The sequence below is a fragment of the Phytophthora infestans genome, genomic scaffold (genome assembly GCF_000142945.1).
Source record: "Phytophthora infestans T30-4 supercont1.13 genomic scaffold, whole genome shotgun sequence".
NCBI classification, from domain to species: domain Eukaryota; phylum Oomycota; class Peronosporomycetes; order Peronosporales; family Peronosporaceae; genus Phytophthora; species Phytophthora infestans.
This window is the reverse complement of record NW_003303746.1, coordinates 1,916,450-1,940,645: the sequence shown is the minus strand read 5'-3', so window position 1 is coordinate 1,940,645 and position 24,196 is coordinate 1,916,450. Positions and strand designations below refer to the sequence as shown.

Sequence of the window (24,196 nt, the reverse complement as noted above, 5' to 3'; positions counted from 1 at the left end):
ATTTTGATACTTGATCGTTGGAGGACACAACGTTAGGTCTTGATTGGCTGAAACCAGCAAGATGCTCAATTTATTGTCTTTGGATTGGATGAAATCACGATGGCTGTATAAATTTATACACAACCTTTCAAGCTTTCCCGTGGCATGGAATGCATTTCAGAATTTGAAGATGGTTGAGATGGAGCTAGAGCCGTCGCCTATCGGTACATCGACGAATCGCTCCGTGCGCGGTTGGTTGGAGCCGCTGCTGCTTCCCACAGAGCTACGTGAGGGTTTTCAAGTGTCGGTGCACGCGTGTCCGCGGCTGCTTATGCGCGAGCTGAAGCATGTATTCCCAGAGCAGCTCCAGCGCAACAAGAACGAGACCGACGTGCTGGCAGTGCTGACGTGTCAGAAGTCGCTCATGGACTTGAGCGAGTTTGGCGTAGATGCCGATAAGGAGAAGGATCGACTGCTTGAAACCTTCCTGGCGCTCGCACAGCAGGTGGCTAATGCACTCATCGCCAAGAAGTACTGGGCTGACTTCATCGACCCGTGCTCCGGACTGCCGGTACGAATACAATGTTATAAGTATACCCAAAACGAAGTGAAGAAAATACTGATGCTTTGGCTGTAGATGTTGACGCTATCGAGTAACAAGGTTTACAGCGAAGTGGATGGTGTGGAGTTATTGCTGCGATATCGATGTCTAAGCGCTGGAATGTGCAAGATCCTGGTCCACCCGGCTTGGGGTGCTGCCGTGTATCCGGCTTCACTATTCACAACGGCGCCCTACGAGGTGGTGAAAGAGGTGCTGCACTCACTACCGGATGACGCCTGGAACGTCGGCTCCTAACCTTCTTTCCCGGCAGGAAACGACTAGCTAGCTAGCCTATTGTGTGTACTAATAATCTCCGATAACACATTCGGCTGTACCGTCCTCGTGGCGGCTGCACCGCACGAAGGTGGCCGCCACTCATCATAAAGGCTGATGCCCACTTTACAATTATTGCAATGTGTTATTTTGAATAATTGATCTTCTCGACAATAAATGCGGTAGTAGTACTTCAGAAGAAAGAAGAAAAAAAACTCACACAATTTTGAACTAATGGCGGTCCGTGGCACGAGCGCGAGCCAAGACGGACGCTATTTGGCGCAGGAAAAGAAGCTGCTGGCGGCGATGACGTTCCCCAAGTGCTTCGAACGGAGCGTGGACATGCGTAAGGTCCAGCGTGAAGTCATCAACCAGTGGATCACTGAGCGAGTCACGCAATTATTGGGCTTCGAGGACGATATTGTGGTATCTATGGCCATTAACCTGCTGGAAACTAAGGTGGACGAGAAGCTAGATCCAAAGAACCTGCAGGTGGCGCTGACAGGTTTCCTGGAGAAGCAGGCGGGTTCCTTTGTCGAGGAATTGTGGCAACTATTGCTCAGTGCACAGAGCAATCCCACAGGCATCCCCAGTGCCATTCTGGACAAGAAGAAGCAGGAAATGCAGAGTATTGCGCAGGAGAAAAACAAGCTCAAGAAGGTGTTGGACATTAAGAAGAAAGAGAACGAAGGACAGAGTAGGCCACAGGAGGACGATGTCAGGAACGAGCGACGAGAGAGGCGGAGATCAAAGAGCTTACAGAGACGTCCGCGAAGTCCGCCGCGACGTTTTCGTAGTCCGAGACGCTCACCGAGTGTCAGGAGGCGATCAAGAAGTCTTCCGCGTAGACGTAGACGTTCTCCGAGTCCACGTAGACGCCCCAGGAGTCCGCGTAGACGGTCGCGTAGCTCCCCCCCTGGACGTTCGAGACGTGGACGATCTCGATCGCCGTCCTTGAAGCGTCGTCGCAGAGATCGGTATGTGCCATAGATGTTTTGATAAAAGGTTCTTGTCGCTGACCTTGGTTGCTGTATCTAGATCTGCATCACGATCGCGAGAGCGACACTCTGAGCGCATGAAGAGGTCTCCAAGACGAGAGAGAAGCCGCCGCTCTCGTCGTTCGCCGTCCATTTCTTCGTCGGCATCGCGTCAACGCTCTCCGTCCTCATCACGCTCGCCTTCGCCTCCTCGTCGCCGATCGCGTGCATCATGTAGGAAGGATTCCACTGATAGTGGATCGGAGAGCGACTAAAGATGTCTTTGACTTAAGATGGGACAGTTATTTTAGCAAGGCAAAGCTAGTCGACGTGGTGTCCGCTCAGTAGGCAGCAAAATACACTTTTTGCATTGAATTCGCAGGCGTCGTTACCCATACAATGCTCTCTCGTTTCGGCTTTAAACACGACGCCATCACTGCAAGCGGCAGTGAAGCCGAGCTCGCAGCTTTTGTCGAGAAGGAAGCGGAGGATGCAGAGCCTAAGAGGAAGAAAAGAGAACGGAAGCAGAGGAAGCAAAACGATGAAGATCGCCCCAAGCTCTTCATGGAGCTGACAAGGTCCGAGCAGCGGAAAGCAGGACAGAGAGCTCCAGTGTTGCGTCAGGTGGAGGGAGACTCCGTCAACCAGAGGATTCGACTGTATCGACGCACGATCTTCTTCCACATTCACTGTGAGCCCACCTGGTCCTGTTTGCTGATCTGCATGCACCTTAGGGCTAACTCGCTACACTCGATGGTGCTTGTCGCACTGAAGCCAAGCTCGACCACAATGGCTACATCGCTCAACGACTACGCTTGAATAACCAGAATCCCAACGGCAAAGATGTACGCTCCGAGTGCTTTGCGCTTTAAACTCAAGAGTAATGCTGATTCGCATTCTAGGAAAAGGGTCGGACAGCGCTGCATTACGCGTGCAGACACGTACGTAAGCTTGGAAGCTGAGGCCAAGCAAGGATTATGATGCACACTGCTCTTGTTTACGTTTATCACTGCAGGGTGCGGATGGAGCAGTCCGAACCCTTCTTCACGAAGAAACTACGATCGATGACCCAGACGTACGTCCTATCAATATCCAGATGTGTGATGATGCTCACAAAATTATTAGCTGGAAATGCGCTGGACCCCTTTGCACTTTGCCGTAATGGGCGGTCATGAGAAGATAGTGGAGCGGCTAGTGGACAAGGCCCCTGTCCGAAGAATCACGATAAACCGGAAGGATGTACGCTCCTTTTGATGAGTCGATTCATTGCCCGTTTCGATGCTGTTCTCAAAAAGTGCTGCTGCTTACCGTAGAAATGTGGCATGACGCCGCTGATGTTGGTGAGCGAACAGTACAAAACTTAGCAGGGTTCAACCTCCCACGTGCTTTGCCTTGCAGGCTTGCGGTGAAGACCACGCTGATATTGCCAAGTTGCTACTTCGCAAAAAGGCCTTCATTGACGAAACGGATGTGCGTATCTAATGCCCCGAGTGAGAACTCGATTACTTGTAAGGGAGCTTACTTGCTGTACCGTACTCAGAACGATGGCTGGAGTGCGCTTCACTATGGTACGCTTCATTCATGTTGCTAATCGTTTTGTCAGTTTAATTGAACTACGGTATCTTCCTGCAGCGGCTGCAAACGACGCTGCTTTAGCTGCTGAAGTCCTCGTTCAATACGACGTCAGCCTTAAGACCAGGACGGAATCCACGAAGGAGACTGCTCTTGAAATGGCCGAACGACTTCGCTCACACCTTGTTGCTATTCTGCTGTACGAAATGACCTATCGAAAGCGCTAGCTGGCAATACAAATGGAAACATCAAAACATCGTGGGGTTGGCCGCTCTTTGCTTAAGAGCTAACCCATTCAAACAACCTAAATTCTACAGGACTACGCTTCATGGCTGGGTGTACGGCAGGCCGACGTTGCCCCAGTCACAGGCCTCGGACATGACACGCGCGACCTCCACGAACGTGCGTTCGTCCTCAACCGAGAACCCGTTCTTCTCCGGACAGTCGAGATCAATGAGAGCGATGACTTCTCCCTGTTTATCGAAGACAGGAACCACCAGCTCAGACTGAGACGCGTCGTCACACGCAATGTGGCCGGGGAACTCGTGCACGTCCGTGATACGCTGCACTGACTTGGTGCGCCACGCGGCGCCGCAGACGCCACTCTGGAAGCGAATCCGACTGCACGCTGGCTTCCCCATGAACGGACCGAGGATCAAGATGTGGTCGTGGTCCGTCTCCTTGGGGTTGGCAAGAGGACGGACAAAGTAGAAACCGGCCCAGTTGATTGGACGTTCGGCCTCTACGAACGCATGCCAGATGATAGACGACACGTTGGCGGCATTCGCCACGTAGTCACGCTGGCCTGTTGTGGCTGTGAAAGCTGCCACGTCGCCTAGTAGCTCCTCCGCGTTAATCGGGGACAGGTAGTTGTGTAGTTGGCTCTCATCCGGACAGTCGGGGCTCCATCCAATGTGCTTAACCAGCTTGGTAACGCGGTCTTTAAGCTCTCCGTCGGTCGTGACGGTAGCCACCTCTTCGCCGCCCTGAAAGACCGCGAGGCTTGAGATCGCCGTCTCCTTCGATGACTGGAGCAGCGTCTGCAAAGTACCAAATAACTGTTAGCCTCTCGTTTAGAGTTGCTTCAGTGTAGCGACGTACGATGTCGTCACGGCCACAGGAAGACAAGTGGCACCAGGAGCTTCTGCAGCTCGCGCTTCTGCTTGCGATCGGGATCCTGGGGCACAGAGAGCGCCACCACCGGCTTGGTCGAGGACTGCACGGCAAACTGCGTATCCTGTGCGGAAGTGAAGAGCTGCAGAGCGGCGTCTAACGGAGTCAACTGCGTCATGGTCTTGATCCTTATTATGCAAATCTGAGAGTGACGTCAGCTTCACATGTCAGTCCCTTTTTCGCGCTAGGAACGTCATAGTCTCACGTCGCACGAGTGGCTACAGTGTCTGAAGACGAAGGACATGCGGTTATCAGTCACTACACTGGGCCAATCACTTAAATGGATTCGTCTTTCGTGTACACCGCAGACATCGGCAATTCTTGAGGAATATTGTAGTAATTAAGGGGTCTATTACATGCCAATGTATCCTTACAAATGATTTTTAAGCTTCCTCTAGGCCCGCAGGAGTGCACTTCACTATGGTACGTGGCTTTCAGTTTCTTTTCCTGCACTCGTGTCGACGCCAAGTCATCCAGCAGCCGTAGAATCTATCGTGAAAATCTTGTTGCGTCAACTCAGCACGTTCTTGACGAGTGACTGTGTGATGATCGGGAGAGCGACTGCCAAGATATCGAGATCCGGGTCAAGTTTCCGTCCTACTGCCTCCAGAACCGCAATAGAGACAACGATAGAAGCGTACTTCCCTTCCAGCTTGACTTCGTGTGTACAGCAAAGCTCCATCACTTGGCGAAGAAGAGCGCCCACGTGCACCTTCTTCAAACTGAGTCGCCAACTCAACGCGTCGTTCACAATCCGCTCCATCCCAGTGCAGAACGACTCGAGATCTTTGCACTTGGTCGGAATCACAGCTCCATTCGGACCTATTCGTCCCTTACTTCTTGCCACAATAAGCTCACCTGCTTTGTATCCATTTCCAGTTGCTACTGCGTGGAACAACTCAACAAAATTACGCAAATCTTGTGGCTCTAGCTTCGTCACAATACCAGCATCAATGACGACCACGCCAGCATTCCGAATGGCTTCAGAGCGCGACACACGCGAGTTCCTGCCCCGAACTTGCTCGTCAAACAGAAGATTTCCTGGATGCAGGTCTCCATGAGCAAAGTTGTCGAGGAAAACCATGCGAAGATACGCTTCCAGCACGACCCGAGCGACGGCTTTCCGACGTGGCGGCTCCATTTGTGACAAGATCTCGCTGAAGTGTAGACCGTCCTCGAAGCTCTCCACTAGCACATTCTCCGTTGTATAATCCATCACGGGAACAGGAAAGCGGAGTCCTTTGCGGTTGCGGAAGTGTTCACTAAACAGGGCCAAATTCTCACCTTCCGTCCGTAGATTCAGCTGTCTCTCCATAAGAGACGCGAACTCCGTGACACTATCCTTCCCACCGAGCCATCGGAGTGTCGGTATGGCTTCAAATAATGCCACAAAAGTCTGTAATAGTTGCAGATCCAATGCCACCATTTGCTTCACATGTGGGTGGATGACCTTGACTGCCACTTGCTCGTTCGTCTCCTTGATAAGACCTCGATACACCTGCGCAATGCACCCAGAGCCAATAGGATGATTGTCGACCTCCATTATGCCTCGCCAATTGTCTCCGAACGCCATACTTAACGCATCTTCGGTCTGTGCCCACGAATGCATTGGTGCGTGCTCGTGGAACGTCTCGAATCGGTCACAGAATGACGCGGGGAACATATCACGGCGGGTGCTCGCCCACTGTAGAAATTTCATCACAGTTGGAGAGGAATATTGAGCCAGCCATAGAGCAAGCTCCCACCACCGCTCTACAACTGTAGGCATCAAAGTGCCAGCCGCCACCGCCACAGGAGCCGTGAGCGCAAGGGGAAGCGCTAGTCCCAGCAGCTTAGCGAAGTGGAGCGCCACACGGATCAGACGTCGCAGTGTCTGGAGCAGTGAATCGTTTGAAGGAGATGTGGCTAATACTCTGGGGAATACGCGCAGCAACTCGGCGTTGCGGCGGGCCCACGCGTCGCGGGCGAGACGTGCGCGGATATCAACGCAAACTTTCGAATGTGCCACAAGCGCTTGGTGCGGAACTAGACGTGGCCATGTCGACAGCTGAGACCTGTCTACGGTGCGAAGGAGACGGCGAGGTGCTCGAACTCGAGCAACGGATGCGCCGCCACGACCCAACATGAACGTGAGCTGGGAGCAAGGTGATTAAAAAAACTGCTACCACTACGTTCCTTTCAAAATCGATGCAGCAAAGATAAAAGTATTTAGATTGACTGAAAGAACTCAAAAGAAGGTCATGTAAGTACATTGTAACAGCATAAGAGTATTTATCCCGAGTCGACTGGAACTACACCTCAGATCAGGACGGTGTATACTGTGTTTTGAGACGCATACATGCGGCAGGCCGAGTCCGGAAGCACTCACGATGCTCCTGTTGGCTCCGTGGGAGGGCACACTTCAGTGCCCAGCGAGCACGACGACGACAGCGTGCACTCGCTCGCTAGTGACCACGATGATCACAGTCCCAGGACGTCTGTGCGCTCTGAGAGTCCTGCCATCAGGGCGATGGCCCTCCCAAAGCTGGCGACGACGAAGAGGATAAACCTCCCAAACGTCTCTCGCTCGCCGAGGGTCTTGCGCGTGGAACATCGAAGTGTCCTCGGAGTCGTCATTTACGTCGACGACGCCCAAGCATCTGCTGGATGCTTCGGTACCCTGGCAGCCCTTGCGGGCGCCCCAGGTCCTGACAGAGGTGGGAACACGACTCACCAATTCTCTGTCGGACTTCGCAGGGCGGCTCGCACCGATTGCCTTGCCTTACCTGTCGATCCAGGGCTAGTGCTTCTCGATTCAGGGCATGCCCAGGATCATATCACAGGGACCCATGTCGAGAACAGTATACCGTTCTGGGCTGTCAAAGTCCTCAAACTTGACGGCCAGATCCACGTGGACGTTGGGGATAGTGATGACCTTCCCATCGGCCAGTCGCACTGACACCGTCCCGTTTCTTTTTCCATCTCTCAAAGCATCGGACAATTCGTTGCTATTACGAGCAGCCGTCTGGCGGCGTGCGAAACTCTTCGATGCCCCAGAATCGATCAAAATTCTTAAGGGGTGATCGTATCCCCGTACACTTCCATGTACTACGAGCAGCCTGCCGCTGCTCTTCGCCGATTCGAGAGTTCGAAGTGTGGTGTAGTAGAGCACACAAATGCCGTCAGATGTGGATTCCTTACACAAACCACAACAATCCGCCGAAATTAGGTCGGCGGTTGTATGGCCTGCGCAGAGGGTGGTCCCCTCGCGGTCCGGCCCTTCCGGGACAGACGAGTGGCTCGCTTCCACTCGGTTCCGACTAACCAAGTCAGATCACTTCCGAGGCTCCGCCGAGTTTGGTTCGGCTGAGCTCGTTCACAACCCTGTGCCCTCCACCAAAGGATGGACGACGGCGCGCGAGCGCTTTTACAGGTCACCGAGCGCAGAGGCTGCTCAGCTAGAAGTGTTACGGCACCCGGGCTATTCGACGTACCGGCCCGCTGAGTATGCGGGACTTCCTTTCGCGCGTAGCGAGACTTTGTCCTACCCGGACCGACCTAATCTCTTGGCGCTACCAGTCAATACCCTACAAGCTATGCCTCTCGAGTACTGACGGCAGGCATAACCCAGCCCTATGCAGGGACTTACCGGGAAAGTGTACACGTGTCTTGGACTAGGAAAATTCTGCTCTGTTATCTTCTGGGAGCCTTTTCGGATCTCCCTATTTAATCCTATGCTTCTTTTACAAATATCTAGTGAAATGTAGTCCTTCAGCTGGGTTCAGGCGACCGTTGAGCTCAGCGGCTATCCGGATAGCATCATCCGGACAGATCGCCGAGTACTTACCGTGATCCTTTGCTCCTAAGTTCTGTGTTATCAGACCAAGCCGATTCTTGATCTAAAGTAGGTTGGCGCATGGTCGAATCTGGAAATCCCTACACCACAACTGCCCCGGTTATGATACGAGCCGAGCTGGTGAGTGTCAAAATCCTTCATTTGGCTCTGCCACCGTTGGTCCGTACTCGGCTGATGACGTGTCGCGGCTCTCCACCACCTTCTTCGGTACGTTTGTTGCTTCCGCTGTCACTCACTTGGTAGCTCCTTACTCCTCGCATGCTACTCCAGCAAAACTCGTGGCGCCACCATTCTCCTCCAACTCCTCGTCGAGGTGAAGGCGCGCCAGCTGAGTCGATTCCTCGACCCGTCGGCACTCGTGGGGTCAGCGACCGGCCTGAAGCTGGGTTGGTCGACCTGACAACTTCCCATGAGTCTGACGCGGAGTCGGTGGAGTCTTCTCGCGCGCGCCCTCCTGGTCCACTGAGCCTGCCGGGCGACACCACTTCGGACGCCACCAGTCAGTCAAGCTTGGCTGCTTCAGTGAGTCTTGACTCCCCCATGACCAGAGTTAACGAGCAGGGGTACGAGAGTCGAGAAGAATTGACCTTCTTGGCGAGGCTCATGGCCTACGGATTCACAGGTTCCGTGGAGCCTTTCGATCCCGCGCAGCGGCGAGCGATCTTGCATGCTTCTTCCGCGGGGGAGCTGTTGGATATCTTGAAAGGCAACTACGCCGCTCTTGATTATCCCCAGATCATTGGCGATCTCGGGCCGACAATCAAGATGTTCAAGAAGAGAACCGCGCATTGACTCGGCGACTGGACTCTCTTGCTCTCAGCAATGTCGACTTGTCCACTCAGCTCTCCTCGGCGCGACAACAGGTGTCATGATTGGAGGCTGCTGCCACGCAGTCTGCTAATCTCCTTGCTTCACTGCGAAAGGCTGTAGCCTTGGGTGAAGCGAAACTTGCTCGGACTGTCGCAGCTGAGCAGAGCAAGGTTGACGCTGCGTTGAGTCAGGCCCAGCTCCATCATCAGCCAGTCTTGGATCGAGACGTCAAGATCGCAGTCCTTCTCCGATCTGTCTCCGAGAGGGATGCGGCGTTCATTCAAGGCATTGCTTCCAAGCATTTCGAGCAGCTGCAGGAATCGGTGCGGCTGTACAGCTCCACCGGTACTCAACCCTTGCGGCATGCCCAGTCGGTGATCGCTGAGCAGCGGGCTGTGATCTTGCGGCAGAAGCGGCTCATCCGTCGGAATGGTGTTATTGCGATGCACGAACCTCACATGGCTGCTGCTGCTGGCGCTGGTTTGGAGGTTCCTGGACTTGATCCGTCCGACCTTCTTCTTAACGCCCGGCTGTGTCGTGGCTTGGAGTCTCGCTTCCCTGAAGTTCTCCACATTCCAACTGGGGACACTCGGCGGTTGGAGTTGATCGTCCATCCTCGCCAAGATGCCCCAGTGACCGGTTCAACTGTTGGTCCTAGTGTGGCTCCTCCAGCTGGTCAGGCCTCGCCTGTGATTCCATCGGCGGACTCGGCTGCGGCTCCTGTCAGATCAGTGGCGGCTACGAGCCAACCCGAGCCGACCCTCGCCCAGCTTCATCGTACTCCGTTGGCGGACGTGACAACGACTCAGCGGCTTCGGCGTTATGCCAATCCCAAGTCTCCAGCTGCTGCAGGTCCTCGTCATCGCTCACCGGCGCCGTATCCGCCTCAGCCATACGCTTGTCCACTTCCCGGGGAGGAGGGACACGAGGCTATCGGTGCCCTTTTGCGTTCAAGCTCTCCTCAAGCTACCGTGTTTGATGGAGTAAAGCCCCGCTCCGGAAAATCTCGTCGTCGGACTCGGCGGAAGAAGGTTCGTCACCTTCAGTTGAGTTCTGCTACACAGCCAGCAGTCTCTGCTCGCTCTGAAGACGACGATGACGCTTCGAGTGAAGCTGAATATGAGTTTGAGTTGCCCGAACCGGCCGCCGACACCGTTCTGGCGATTGATTCGACGACTTCGGTGGGTTCTTCGTTTTCTGGTCCTCTGTCGACGTCGTCAGTCGCGACTACTTACTTACCGCCGGTATCTTCCTCTGATGTCGTGGCCTCGCTGCCTGCCCCGGCTACAAGTGTTTGTGCCCCAGGCTCGACTTCACCCATCTCCGCTGAGTTGCCCCAGTCAAGTGTGCCGCTCAGCGTTGTATTAGCGGTGGTTGGGCACTCCCAGTCGTCATCTGGTCGATCCTCCCACGTCTCTCCCTCTCGGGGTCTGAGCGTATCCACTACGCCGACTGACCTAGTGACTCCGGCCGTGAGTGTCCTCAGACCGTCTCTCCCTGCGAGCTCGGTGGTGTTGACGTCCCCGTCTGGGCACCCCATCCATAGATCTGCTGCGACTGCTCGCACTGTGATTGCTCAGCTGCTTGAGGACCTTGACGCGTCTGACGACGGGGTTTTAGGGCCTGGTGACGGTTCTGCGCCGTCCGCCGGCTCGACGAATCCTGCCGCTGGGTCGCTCTTGGATCCCATTTCTTTATCCGAGAGCTCGGCGAGTAGTCCTCCAAGTTCTGACTTGGCGGCCGAAGATGCTCGTCGTTCTGCCAAGGCGAGAAGCCTTCATGCGGCAATCTTCGGCCTGACGATGAGATGAGTGATGAGTCCTTACCGCCGAGTAATCGCCACTCCTCGCGACATTCATCGATGGATTCTGGTGACGGGACAACTTCTACCTCTGCGTCGGCTTTGGGGAAGCAGCAGCGTCGCAAGCGTCGTGCCTCGTCGAGTTCTACCGGTTACCGATCGAAGCGGTCCAAGAAGCACAAGAAGCACAAGAAGCATCACAAGAAGCACCGGCACCACAAGCATCGGCAGCCTGCGTCAACCTCTGATCTGGCTCCTGCTTAATCTCTTTCGGCTGCTCCTTCGCCAAGTGTGCTCCCGGTAGCGTCGGTTCCCTCTCAGCCGAGTTCGACTGCATCACGTCCGGCTTCGGTCACTCTGCCAAGCGCTCTTACACTCCCGCTGGCGACGTTACGGACCCGGGCCTCGCAAGCAGTTTCCAAGGATTGTCACTTGACTCTTCACATGGCTCAGGCATGTCGGCTTCGCCCGTTGTTGGAATGCGTTATTGGATACACTGAGCGGAGGGGTGCAGCTGTAGCTCATAGGCGGCAAGAGTCGTGTGCCACCCACGCCGTGTTCTCTTGACGGCATACGAGCTTTCATGGCTGTCTTTGATCCGAGTCATCCTTGTCAGCGTCTCTGGAGGATGCTCCCCGAGCTCCCTTTCTTCTTTTCTCCGTCGGTGCTGGAGGAAGCTCGGCGGTGCTTGGCTTCTCAGACCCGACCTCGAACCTTGATGCAAGTTCTTGGAGATATGTGGGTGAAACTTCATGGCGACAGTCCTTTGGACTCGGCGGGGAGGCCCATCAAGACAGATGGCCAAATGACCCGTTACTTTGTTGCTTTCTATGAGCGTCGTCATTGGATGGTCGAGTCAAGTGTGCTGATGGGTCTCCATCCTGACATCAACCCGACTGCCACGCCCGCTCAGCTTGCTGAAGTGTGTGAGCTGCTGGCTGGTGTACAAGCGCGAGCGCAAACGCCGTAGTGATACCCTACGATCCTTGGTTGTCGCTGTCTACGACCAGCTTTACTCGGCGGTCACCCAGAAGCTCGGCGATGAACCTGCTCCTCTTGTGGATGCTGAGGTTTATTTTGATCCGTCCGTTCCCCATTACTCTCCTGCTAACCTTTCGTGGGTTCCATCCGGGAGAGACTGGGTTCAGTGTGCTTACGATGTGGATCTAGCCGGCCCTGGCGAGCTTGGTGGCTAACCGACCCGACAATTCACCCGTATAACACATGCTTCCGCGCTCGGAACGTGGACTTCTTGGTTTTCGTTCCGCGCGGTATGGACCCTCAGGTTGTTGACGACGCGGTTGAAGAAGACTTCGATCTTGCCGAACAAGCGCCTCCTGCATACGCTCAGGGTGCTCCACCTCGGCTGAATCGTCAAGGTTTCCACAGCTTCGCTGGGTCTTCAATCGGTGAGCTCGGCTCGGATGACGAGAGTGCGTCTGATGACGACTCAGCGGACGACGGGCTGGGTTCTTCCAATCTCCGAGGCGTGTCTCCGATAATGTCTCTGTTCGGCACTCCACTCCCACGTGGAACGGATTCGCCTCATCCCACTTCAGCCGAGTCGAGTTCTGAGGCACCGGTTCTTCTTCCACCTGCTTCGGCGTCAGCCTCTTTAGCTAGCTCGGCGATGATACTTCTTGCGACGGCTGCGGATGTTGCATCTCCTTCCGCGGTTTCCCGAGGGGCGACGTCTGCTACGACGCCACGCCTCCAATCGTCGAGTTCGCTGAGCTCTTCCCAGCTGTCTCCATCGGGTTCAACTCTCTTGGAGTCTGAATCGCCTTCTTTTTATTTTTCTTCTTTTGACTGAGCGTCCCGTAGGTATCGTTCAGGACTTCATTTCGTAATTATTCGGTATATGTAATTTCGACACAGTAGCATTCCATCTCAGCTCGGCCTGTGTCGTCTGCCGGGTTGGTGTAACATTTGGTGCAATAACCGTTAATCCTCATCTGCAATTTGCACCATTTGCAGACGGTTTTCACGCTTCTTCTGTCGTAGATAGTGAAAGAGGAGATCCACATGACAAATTCGACAGTGGTTCCCAAGTAGGCTCATCGTAGCCGACCCACTTAACCTTAAACTTTCGCTGGGACCGGGACGTACTCGTGGATAATGGCAACTTGTCGTCAAGGATTGTTTCGACTTCATACTGGTTCGTACTTGCGTCTGGCTTCCAGCTATCTTCAGGCAGTAATTTTTCGTCAAAGTCAAATCGCTGAGTCTCTTCGAGGTCGGCGATTAGCCTCGTCTTTGGTCTTCCGCCGAGTTCGGTGAATGCCTTCAGACGTGATACATGGGCCACTGGGTAAAACCTGTATCCACTCTTGTCGGGTAACTCCAATTCATAGGCGAATTCTTCCACCTTCTTTTTCACCCTGAATGATCCATGCCATCGATGGGCTAACTTCTTGGTCAGGCCCGACTTGACTCGCTCCATAAACAACCATACTTGATCTCCTTCTTTGAACAAGGATTCGGTGGATTCATCGCCTGGTTCTGCAACTCCATCTTCGTCATCTGCTGTGTTGGGATTGGATCTTTTCTCCTTCTTGCTCAGTGCTTCGTTGTGCTCTCGAGCTCGTCGTGCTTTCTCTCGCACTAGGAACTCAGCTGCTAATCGAAGGGCAACTTCTCGCTGTCTGTTCGCTTCTCGGCGCCACTCGACTGCGTCCGCCGAGTTGACTGGGCGTCCCTGTCCACGTCGTATTGAACTCGTCATAGCCTTGAGTGTAGACTTGGCGTCCCAACCATGTACCAAATAGAAAGGGGTTTCTCGCCGAGTCGAGTCTCTTGAGTTGTTGATAGCGTGTACCATCTTCTCGGCGATGTCATCCCAGTCGGCTTGAAGTGGGTCTTCCACGTAGACACGTATCGTCTGAACCATTGTCTTGACTGACCTATCTTGTTGACCGTTGGCTTGTGGTCGGTAACTCAGCGTAGCACTTGATCTCGATTGCATCATCTCGGAGAACGTTTGGAATACTTCACTCATAAACGTCGTGCCGTATCAGCGATGGCGCCCCGAACTGCCTGAAGACGCATTCTTCAAACACCTCGGCCACTTCGAGTGCCCCGGTGTCATTCATAGCCTTAGCGATACCGAACCCCGTCAAGTGGTCCTGGAACAGCAGCAGTGCAATATTGCCCCGCTGAGTTTGAGGTAGGGGAATCACGAAATCCATTGACACGACTTGGAATGGATGGTCTGACACCACATTTCCCGGCGAGTCCTCTCAACTGCGGCTTACTCTTACTGGTATTGCAGTCCTCGCAGGCCCTAACATGTTTCACCACGTCGGCGTAAAGACCAATCCAGTAATAGTCGGCCTTGACTCGGTGATAAGTTCTGACGATGCCTTGATGCCTCCCTTCGATCGAGTAGTGACAGTTATGAAGTATCTCGTCGACCATAGTTGACGGAATCACCAATCTCAATGAGAGGTTTGGTTCGCCGAGCTCGCCCTGTCGGCGAGTTTCATCTCGGCGGTATAACAGGCCGTCTTCGCTGAGTACAAATACTTCTGCGACTTTACCGGCATTCTGAGCTCGACGGTGTGTAAGGTCCTCAAATTCACCTCTCAGGTACGCCTTCAGATCGGCCCACCTAAGTTCTTCATCTTGTACCTTCGCGATTCGTCGTCTCCGCTCAGTCTGTACTGTCACTGGATCACTGTCGCTGGCATTCTGAGCTGTCTGGGCTGACTCCATCTGCGACCCTGTTTCGACATTCGGGGTCGTGTGGTTAGTCCGCCGAGTCGACGGCCTGCTGACTTGTTCAAATTCATCTCCACTGCTTTTAAACGCGAATTCTCCAGGGTTTGTTGATATGACTTCGTGATCCTGACTTCCTTCTCTTGCTCTAGCCGAGTCTTCATCCAGCTCGTCCTCAAAGTGAACTCGGCGTACTCGGCTACGAGTGACTGTCGTGACAACCGGGGTTTCCGCTGGGTTGTCTATGGCGTACAGTTCTTCGGCTACTCGGTTAATCATTCTCAGCTCGGCTTTCCCATCCGTCCCGAGAATTACTCGTCCAGCTTTAGCTTCGAGTGCTTCCGTAGTGAGAGAATCAGCCGCTGCGTTATAGTGTCGCGCTATGTGTCGATACCGGACCGAGTTGAGTTGCTTCGTGAGATCCTTGTGTCGAGCTAGCTCCACTTGCAGCGTTTCCTTCTTGCATGCTATCACCCCCATGGATTGCTGGTTTGCAAGCCGGGAGTTACCCACGATAATCAGGTCAGTTATCCCTCGGTCAATCGCCGCCACGACTCCATTGTTCATGTCGGTGTACTCGGCGATGTTGACTGTGGTGGACGACAGGTACGCACTCGCAGCGATCTCAATGTCCCAATTCGGAAGGCGCGACAGTATCCACGAACAACTTCCATACCCGCCGTATTTAGCTGTCTTCGCTGAGCCATCAAATGACAGCACACACCCCGCAAATTCAGCTGGTATTCGGGCGTATAGCAGTTCTGGGTCTATTCGAACTGTCGCCGAGTTCTTGGAGGGAGGCGCAAGGTGCTTCAAGGAATCGTCGAGTTCGATAAACGGGGTTATCGACGCCTGGAGCAACTGGGCGAAGTCTACATCTCGTTCACGTACTCGCTTCACCTTCAAATCGTAGGGCGACAACATAACTGCGAAACTGACGGCGCAGCCGTACAGCGATTTTGACTTAAACACCCACTCCAACGTGGAGAAACGGGTGAAGACGTGAGCGTCTTTCCCGCCAATAGAGTGTAGCACACTTTCAGCAATTGTAACAGCGCGACTACTTCTTTCTCAGCGGGATGATAGCCGAGTTCATTCTCCTTTAGTACGCGTCCGCAGAAGCAAACTGGGTGCAGCTTGTCGTCGTGCGGTTGCATCATGGTACTGCTCAGTGCCCAGTCCTTGGCGTACAACATTATGTGGACTTCTTTCGCCGAGTCGAAATGGCGCAGAATTGGAGCTTCTACTACCCGTCTTTTGAGCTCGGCGAATGACGCTTTTGCTGACGCCAAGTCACCCTCATGACCAAAGTCCGTGTCCTTTAGCTGATAGAGTACTGCTCCGTAAACTGCCAAGTTCTGGATGACTCGGCCGTAATAGTTCAGGGCACCGAGGAAAGCTTGCATCCCTTTCTTTGATTTCGGGAAGGTGAGCTCGGCGATCGCGGCTGCATCAGCGCGTATGCCACTCGGCGTAATCTCGTGCGATAGGAAATCAACCTTGGGCTGGACAAAGACACTCTTGGTAAAGCTGATTCTAATTCGACATTCTGTGAACCGGGCTAGTAGTCGGTCGAGTGTCTCCAAGCAGGCGTCAAACGTCTCCCCTCCAAAACAGATATCATCGACAAACGACCTCCGCTTGAACACCGGAATCAAATAAGACCTGTCCGATTCTCCATTAGCGAACATGTCGCCGTCCGGTCCGTTGATAAGGTCTTGGACCGGATCGCAGTCAGCTTGTGATTGGTGGGCCGCTTCGAACTTCGTCAGCTGACCTGGCATTGAATCGCTGACTCCGCCGAGCTCGACTCGCCGAGTTCCCGACTCGGCTTCAGCAATAGCCATTCGCTCAGCAAACAACTGCCATCCTCCCTTTGGTTGAACGTAACCTCATAGAGCGCTGTCGATCAGTCGTTGGTAAATCATAGGCGCATTCTTCAATCCAAACGGCATGCGTAACCATTCAAAGTGTCCGAGTGCACAGACAAACGCTGAGATCTGTCGAGCTCGGCGTGTCATCAAGACTGCCCAGAATCCGCTCGCTGCATCAAGCGAGCAGAACCACAAGTAACTCCTCAATTCGGTGAGCAGGTCATCGATTAGAGGCATAGCGTAATCCATCAGCGTCGTAATCGCACTAACTAGTTTATAGTCAATACATAGCCGAATATCCACACCATATTTCTTGAGCACTATCACCACTGGCGAGACCCAAGGGTTGCCCGAGAATGATATCAACCCAGCTCGAAGAAGCCCCTTGAACAACTCGTACACTTTGCTTAAGTGGCGGAGAGGTATCCGCCGAGCTTTCTGCTTGATAGGTGCGTGTCCTTGAACGTCGATGTCGCACAATGCTCCGTACGCTGGAGGCGGCAGGGTATTACCACTTGAAATCATTATTCCTTCGTGCTTTTGCGGCTTTGCCACCAACCTAGCCGACTGTGCTGGCGTATGACTACTTGACTTGACGTTTGGAGCGCGACAGTCGAGTTCTGTAGGCTCAACTTCAGTGAGGTCGGGAAGGAAAGCCAGTTCGTGAGCGTAGTCAGTCAACTCCAGATCTGTCCCACTCCGCTCAAAGATATCGGTCTTACCGTCGTCAACATCATCCTCTTGCTCGTCTTCGGTAGCTGCGATAGCCAAGTAGTGTTGTCTTAGAATTTCCGTTGGGTTTCTCGTCGAGTTGCTTTCATCATCTTCAGCTTGTCCTAAACCGTAGTCAATTCCGCCGGGGTCGAACACCGTCGCCGCTGAGCTCGTTTCTCCGACCTCAGTTACAGTACCTCCCAACAGTGATACCACTGATAAATAATAGTTGTCGTCCACGTCAGCGCCCGTATTCGCTGAGTTCACTGCGATGGCCGATCTGACTCCTGCGTGTTCAAACTTGTCTACGAGGTAGATGGTATCATCGTCATGCCGTATAACCACATCCGAACCGGTTTTAGCCTCCATAGTCTCCAACGCCGAGTCTGCCGTAGCGAGGTCGTCGTTGGGCTTTGTTTCCTCATGTAGTAATACCTCCCGACTATCGTAGTCCTTTATCGCGTCGGAGTGCTGATCCGCTGAGCTGACTGCGATGGCAGAACTAACTTCCTTGCGTGCAAACGCGTCTCCGGGATAGCTGACATCCTGGCGACATGCTGTGACCACGTCCGAATCACTCTCAGTGTTTAGATCCGCTGACGCCGAGTCCACCGTCGCCGACTAGATAATGCAGGCTTTTGGCGTACCCATTGCTGAGTTCACCACGGCTGCAGAATTTAACCCATCGACTCCATACTCGGCTCGTGCCTCGCCTAATCACTGTGGTTACTTGTATTCACCGTCCAGCTCAGTCCTTCACTGTTAGCCTCAACAACTCTTGAAAGTAATACCTTCAGCTGGGAATTTTCAGTCGTCACGCTAGGGCACTGTACCGCTGAGTCTGCTACGACAGCTGGACAAACATTCACGCGCCCACACTCGTTCCTCGCGTAGTCGGTCGTCCTATGGCACGCCGGAACAGCTCCCAAGTCATTTCTTGCGGCTGGATTTTCGAGCGCCGAGCTCGCCGTCACCACCTGGTTAATCCCAGCACTTATAGTGGCCAGGGTACTCATAGCTGAGGTCACCTCGCCCAGAATACTTGGTCTAATGACTCCATACTTGGCTCAGTCGTCAATAACGGGTTAAGCGTCACGTAGGACTTGTTCCGAACGTTTTTTAGGGTCTCCTTGCGTTATAGCTGCGTCTTCAGTCGCCGACACTTCTTCCTTGGCCGTTACTGCACTTGTTCCTTCAGCCGCTGAGTTTGTCCTGGCGTCAGAAATGGCGCCGTCGTCTTCAAACTTGGACAGATGATAGAAGACATCTTGGCCATCGTGGAGCACCGGCGTACGATCCGCTCGGACGCTTCCAGCTTGAGCGCTGAGTTTATAGCCGGGTCACCCCTTGTCACCCCTGAGGTCGATATGACGTCGGCGTTACCGCGACGCCTCTCGTCTTCGTCGGCTTCTGTATCAGCTTCGATCCTTCTCCAGCGTTCGGCGCATGATAATTCAGGTCCATTTTCCACTGGAGGGGGTCGTTTTTCCACCCCCGTCGGAATTGGGTGTTTTCGTCTTTCCACAGCTGGCGGCTGGTGTGACAGCCAGTCCTCGTACAGTCGTTGTTCTTTCTGCAGCAAATCTTTGTCCATCGCTGACTCAAATGCCAATATCTGCCAGTCACGGTAGTTCGCCGAATTCACGCGGACATATCCCTCATTGGCCAGTACTCCGTGTGGTTGCCATTTTATCACATAAAAGTGAGGTGGGCACCAGACTGACGTCGGTCGTACGTTCGTAATCACGACATGGGTTGGTCTTGCTCGGCGATTAAAAACAACCGCTGGAATCCAACCCTTCGTCCGTCGCACCCACAAGTCATGCGTCGACTCACTGGGTTGTCGTCTGGGCAATTTGAACTCAGCGGTCATTCGACCTTCGATCGCTAACTCGTCTGGTGGGCCGCATGGGACTTATGGTCCGAGCTCGGTCTTGGTCGGCGCATTACTTAATCGGATGAGTGGGATCATCATCTCATCGGGTAGCTTGACCGCCGTGTTGTACAGATCTAGACGGATCCCTGCTGGGATCATGAAGTCAGTGCCGAGAATCAAATCGACTCCGGCATGATGAGGCATTATCCATACTTTAAACTCGTATGCCACTTCCCAGCCGAGTGTCACCGTCACAACTGCTCGTGACGTTGTCACCATTCTGTCTTTACTTATTCCTTGTATGTCGATTCACTTATCTCGGCTGGCCACTCTCTTGAGACGCAGTTTCCTCGCGAAGTACTCACTAATCGCCGAGACATTTGCTCCGGTGTCCAATAGTATCTTGGTCCTTCGGTCGTTCACTGCCCCCATTACGAGAGCTCTCATTCTAACCCGGCGATCAAACGTCTGCGCTGACCACCATCCCTGCCGTTCTCCTGGAAGCAGCTTCATGATTCTGGTACGATGCACAGCCTGGTCTGACCGCCGAGTTACACTTGCAATCGCTCGGTAGTTATCCTCTAACTCACCGATCTCACGTTCAATTCCGTCGATTTCACACATCCAACTGCCATCCCCGCTTCTTCCCTCGGGCCGTCTTGCTTTGCCTACAAAGGCAAACAAGAAGTTTGCCTCGACTGCAGGTTCAGCTGACTGTGGCAGCCCGGCATATTCCAACCCAGTCAGTGTTGGCGGGCTGCCGAGTATAAATCACTCGGCGTGTAAAGGTTTTGCAGGTCTTCTGGTACTTGCGACTTGTCTACAGAATTCTTCACGAACGCAGCCAACTACTCATACTGACGAAACAGTTCGCACTGGTCGACTTCATGGACGTGTCTGCAGAATTTGTAGCGTCGCCGACAGTAGTGAGCTGAGTGTCCCGTTCTTCCACAAGCTACACAAGGTCCACGCTGTGAGTTGTCGCGTGATCTATCTCCACGGTGTGACTGTTCTCGTTGGTTGTACGGTCGCGGAGGTCGGTTCGCTGAGCTCCCCTAACTTTGATTTGAGCCATTTTGGTCTCCCGTCAAGTTCTCTCGGCGGTCTGGTGTATTTCCCTTATCATTGGTAACGCCGGCGTCTATGTAGTCGGCGTCTTCCGCGGAGTCGTATCCTCCGGACCGGTCCCTATCATCCCATTCGTCTTCGGAGTTGTACGGACTCGGCGGGTTCTGTTTGAAGGGTCCCTCCCCGTCAGAGTCAGCGTCAGCGACAGTGACTCGGCGGTCGCAGTTATCTTCCTTGCGACTGCGCTTCTCATCTCGACGTCCATCTCGGCGTTCATCGCGACGGCCTTGATCCTTTCGCTATTTGTCGCGGCCTCGTGCGATCACGAGGCGGTCGCGTTGCTTCTTGCGCTTTTCACCGAGGATCCGACGATTGATTATCTGCTCCACCTTACTGATGTCTCCCAACTGCAAGGGGTACATCAAATCCATCACATCGTCATCACCACAATGCAGCAAGAAGTGCTCGACATGGTCAGCTGCGTCGGCGCCACCCTTCTCGTACTGGATCTTGGCTGTCCGAGCAAGTCGCAGATCGGCTCGTTGACTTTACCTCTCGCCGAGTAGTAACAAGTGCGGGCGGATAGGTCGAACCGTGAGCAATAATAACCCAGGAACGCCTCGCTGAGTAGTTTCCAACGTCGCTGAGTCTTCTTCGGCAGCTGTATACACCAACCCTTCGCCGCGCGTCCCAAGCCTAGAGAGAAAGGTTCGCACCAGGCACTTTGGGGCATCCTGGTGCTCTTCATCTCGTAGATGAAACGCTTTAGCCACTGGAGCGATGCGTCAGAGCGGTAGCGCTTCCCTTCGAGCTCGGCGATTTTGTCGAGTGAGGCATGGGTTCGGACTTCTAGGTACTGAGTCGAGTCTTCTTCAGCCGCGTCGAAGCTCAAGTACCGGATGTAGTCCTTCACGGTTTCTTCACGGCTTCCTCTCACGTCGAAGGCGTCATCGTCCTCCTCGTCCTCCTTGAAAGCCTCAGCTTCGTCAGCAGCGTCATACAATTTGCGGTAACGTCCTACATTCCGCTGTCCACGACTCGGCGCTCGCTGAGTCGGATTTAGCTTCATCGGAGTCAGCATGTGGGAGTCTTCGAAGTAGGTAGTCCCTTGCGTAGCGCGGAATACTCCACGTCTCTTCGTCTCCGGGGTCTTCGGCAGAGGAATTTTGCTTGGGTCTTTGCCGAGTGTTTTGAACTCGGCTACTCGGCTGTACACCTTCTTCGTTCCATTAGGGGCCTTCTCCAATCCAAACGCCACTCTCAACTTCTTATGCCATTGCCAGAGCTCAGCTCCGCCACGGGTCAGACTCCAGTCGGCCAGGATGAGGCTGTTTGGTCGGCTGTTGCACCGATAGCCCATCGCCTTCAACAGCAACACAGTTTGTTCCACCAACTGATTGATGTTAGCTGCACGCACCGGTTGAGCTAGCTCAGGACCCAACATCGGCCACTTCGCCTGCGCCATCGCCACAGGCGCGAACATCATCATCCATTCCGATCTCGTTCTCATCTCCTGACCGAGTCGAGCCAACGCTTTATTGGCGCTCGGCGTGTCGGCGTTCCTCGTCGCTTTCGGGATAAGGGGCGGACGGTCCCCTTGAGCAACGCCATGTTCTTCTTCAGCTTCTTCGTCGTCCGCACCTTCGTCGAGCTCAGCGGATAAGTTTCGCTCGACAGGACGAGGGGCTCCCATGCGTCCCACCTGCAGCGTCAACTCTTCCACCTCGCCAAGTAGCTCGGCGATAGTCTTCGTTTCTCCAAGCTCAACGGTCTCGGCCTCCTCTTTAATTTTCTCCTTCACTTGCATCTCCGTTCTCGCTCTCCTGGTCTTGGCCATCCTCGTCAAACTGGACGGTTCGTATCACCTCCATCGTCATGGCGATGAGTCGTTGATCCGCCGGGTTCGACCCCGCGAGAGGCGATCCTCCAGCCGTCGCTGGGCTTCCGTCGCTCAGAGTTGCTGATCCCTTGACCATCTTCACGCTTCTCTTTCTCTTCTCTTTCTCTTAACTTGATTAGCGGGCACCTATGAAAACAAGCACACACTCCTGTTCCCGGGTCGCGGCTCCAGTTGTGGTGTAGTAGAGCACACAAATGCCGTCAGATGTGGATTCCTTACACAAACCACAACAATCCGCCGAGATTAGGTCGGCGGTTGTATGGCCTGCGCAGAGGGTGGTCCCCTCGCGGTCCGGCCCTTCCGGGACAGACGAGTGGCTCGCTTCCACTCGGTTCCGACTAACCAAGTCAGATCACTTCCGAGGCTCCGCCGAGTTTGGTTCGGCTGAGCTCGTTCACAACCCTGTGCCCTCCACCAAAGGATGGACGACGGCGCGCGAGCGCTTTTACAGGTCACCGAGCGCAGAGGCTGCTCAGCTAGAAGTGTTACGGCACCCGGGCTATTCGACGTACCGGCCCGCTGAGTATGCGGGACTTCCTTTCGCGCGTAGCGAGACTTTGTCCTACCCGGACCGACCTAATCTCTTGGCGCTACCAGTCAATACCCTACAAGCTATGCCTCTCGAGTACTGACGGCAGGCATAACCCAGCCCTATGCAGGGACTTACCGGGAAAGTGTACACGTGTCTTGGACTAGGAAAATTCTGCTCTGTTATCTTCTGGGAGCCTTTTCGGATCTCCCTATTTAATCCTATGCTTCTTTTACAAATATCTAGTGAAATGTAGTCCTTCAGCTGGGTTCAGGCGACCGTTGAGCTCAGCGGCTATCCGGATAGCATCATCCGGACAGATCGCCGAGTACTTACCGTGATCCTTTGCTCCTAAGCTCTGTGTTATCAGACCGAGCCGATTCTTGATCTTAAGTAGGTTGGCGTATGGTCGAATTTGGAAATCCCTACACCATAGAAGACTCTCAGGGGCTAAGACCCCGTGGTACGCGCGACCCGCGCATCCTTCACGAAGACTTAGTTCTTCCCCAGTAGGGCGCCCCGCTTCCGGCGTTATCCTGTCTGGCTTCGGCCAGCGACCCTTGAGGACGGGCTTGTCTGCGGAGCCTTATCGCGGGGGAGTGACGCTTGAAGTGGCTCATCTTCCCGCAGCCGAAGCAGCTGATGTCACGCTGCTCGGCGGACCAGAGTTCCATTAGAACTGGTCCGTTGAGGCTCGCTCGACCGGGAGTCGACAAGGAACACCGAATTCTCTGGCCACGCTGAGACGGCGTACGCTCCTGGCGATGGCGGTATTCTTCCTGAAGAGCCACTTGAATCGCCCCTTCAAGGGTGCTTGACTGCACCCGGAACAGCTGAGTGCGCGCTGGGTCCACTCGAAGGCCGTCTATGAACACAGTCATCTTGATGTGTTCGTTGAGTGGGTTTCACACTAGGGACGCCGTGAGCTCTCGTATCTATTGAACGTACAGCTCGCGTCTCCCTTGTTTGAACGAGAGGAAGCGCGAGCGCTGGCGGTACTCGTAGCTCGCCGGGAAGACCGTAGCTCGGAGCTGTTCGCACAGCTGAGCCCACGGTGGGACGTTGCCTCCCGCGTGTACACCCAGCTCTTAGCACGACCGCTAAGGTTGGAGAGCGCAAAAGAAACACGAAGTTGCTCGGTCGAGATCAGAGCACTGTCCATCGCGAGCTTTACCTCGCGGACCCAGAAGTGAAGGTTCTCACCTTCCTTCCCTTCATACGGCCTAATCTTCAGCCGTATTGGCCTCGGGTTTGGCAGATTTGCTTCCGCCGCCGGAGCCTGCAGGTTCCCCCGCATATGCACGATGAGCCCTTGCTCGTAAGCGTCAAATGCATTGACACGCTCGAACTGCTCGGCCGGTGTTGACGCCAGCAGGCTCTGCAGGACCCCCATCCCGAAGATGCCAGCCATTTTTCGAACCGACTCGAACTGTGAGTCGTTCAGATGGGAGAAGTCGTTTCTATCCGTGGCGACGAACTTCAAAGAGGTTCAGGTAG

At 54.1% G+C, this 24,196-nt stretch overlaps 5 protein-coding genes across 5 annotated transcripts; 3 read left to right on the top strand and 2 right to left on the bottom strand.

Annotated features, from left to right (window-relative positions):
* Positions 1-167: 167 nt before the first annotated feature.
* Positions 168-988, top strand: PITG_08439 (uncharacterized protein; the record flags this gene model as incomplete). Its single annotated transcript, XM_002903776.1, has 2 exons — positions 168-550; positions 617-988. 2 exons carry the CDS (start codon positions 179-181, stop codon positions 833-835), a joined length of 591 nt encoding a protein of 196 aa, XP_002903822.1.
* Positions 989-1,087: 99 nt separating this feature from the next.
* On the top strand, positions 1,088-1,843 carry PITG_08438 (serine/arginine repetitive matrix protein, putative; the record flags this gene model as incomplete). Its single annotated transcript, XM_002903775.1, has 1 exon — positions 1,088-1,843. The coding sequence occupies one exon, from the start codon at positions 1,088-1,090 to the stop codon at positions 1,841-1,843; it is 756 nt and encodes a 251-aa protein (XP_002903821.1).
* Positions 1,844-2,229: 386 nt separating this feature from the next.
* Positions 2,230-3,629, top strand: PITG_08437 (uncharacterized protein; the record flags this gene model as incomplete). Its single annotated transcript, XM_002903774.1, has 9 exons — positions 2,230-2,521; positions 2,605-2,675; positions 2,733-2,771; positions 2,846-2,905; positions 2,956-3,069; positions 3,144-3,170; positions 3,229-3,300; positions 3,371-3,398; positions 3,463-3,629. The coding sequence occupies 9 exons, from the start codon at positions 2,230-2,232 to the stop codon at positions 3,627-3,629; spliced, it is 870 nt and encodes a 289-aa protein (XP_002903820.1).
* A 99-nt stretch (positions 3,630-3,728) lies between these two features.
* Positions 3,729-4,693, bottom strand: PITG_08436 (uncharacterized protein; the record flags this gene model as incomplete). The annotated part of the gene is made up of 2 exons (XM_002903773.1): positions 3,729-4,442; positions 4,529-4,693. 2 exons carry the CDS (start codon positions 4,691-4,693, stop codon positions 3,729-3,731), a joined length of 879 nt encoding a protein of 292 aa, XP_002903819.1.
* A 393-nt stretch (positions 4,694-5,086) lies between these two features.
* On the bottom strand, positions 5,087-6,700 carry PITG_08435 (glycoside hydrolase, putative; the record flags this gene model as incomplete). The annotated part of the gene is made up of 1 exon (XM_002903772.1): positions 5,087-6,700. The coding sequence occupies one exon, from the start codon at positions 6,698-6,700 to the stop codon at positions 5,087-5,089; it is 1,614 nt and encodes a 537-aa protein (XP_002903818.1).
* Positions 6,701-24,196: the final 17,496 nt, after the last annotated feature.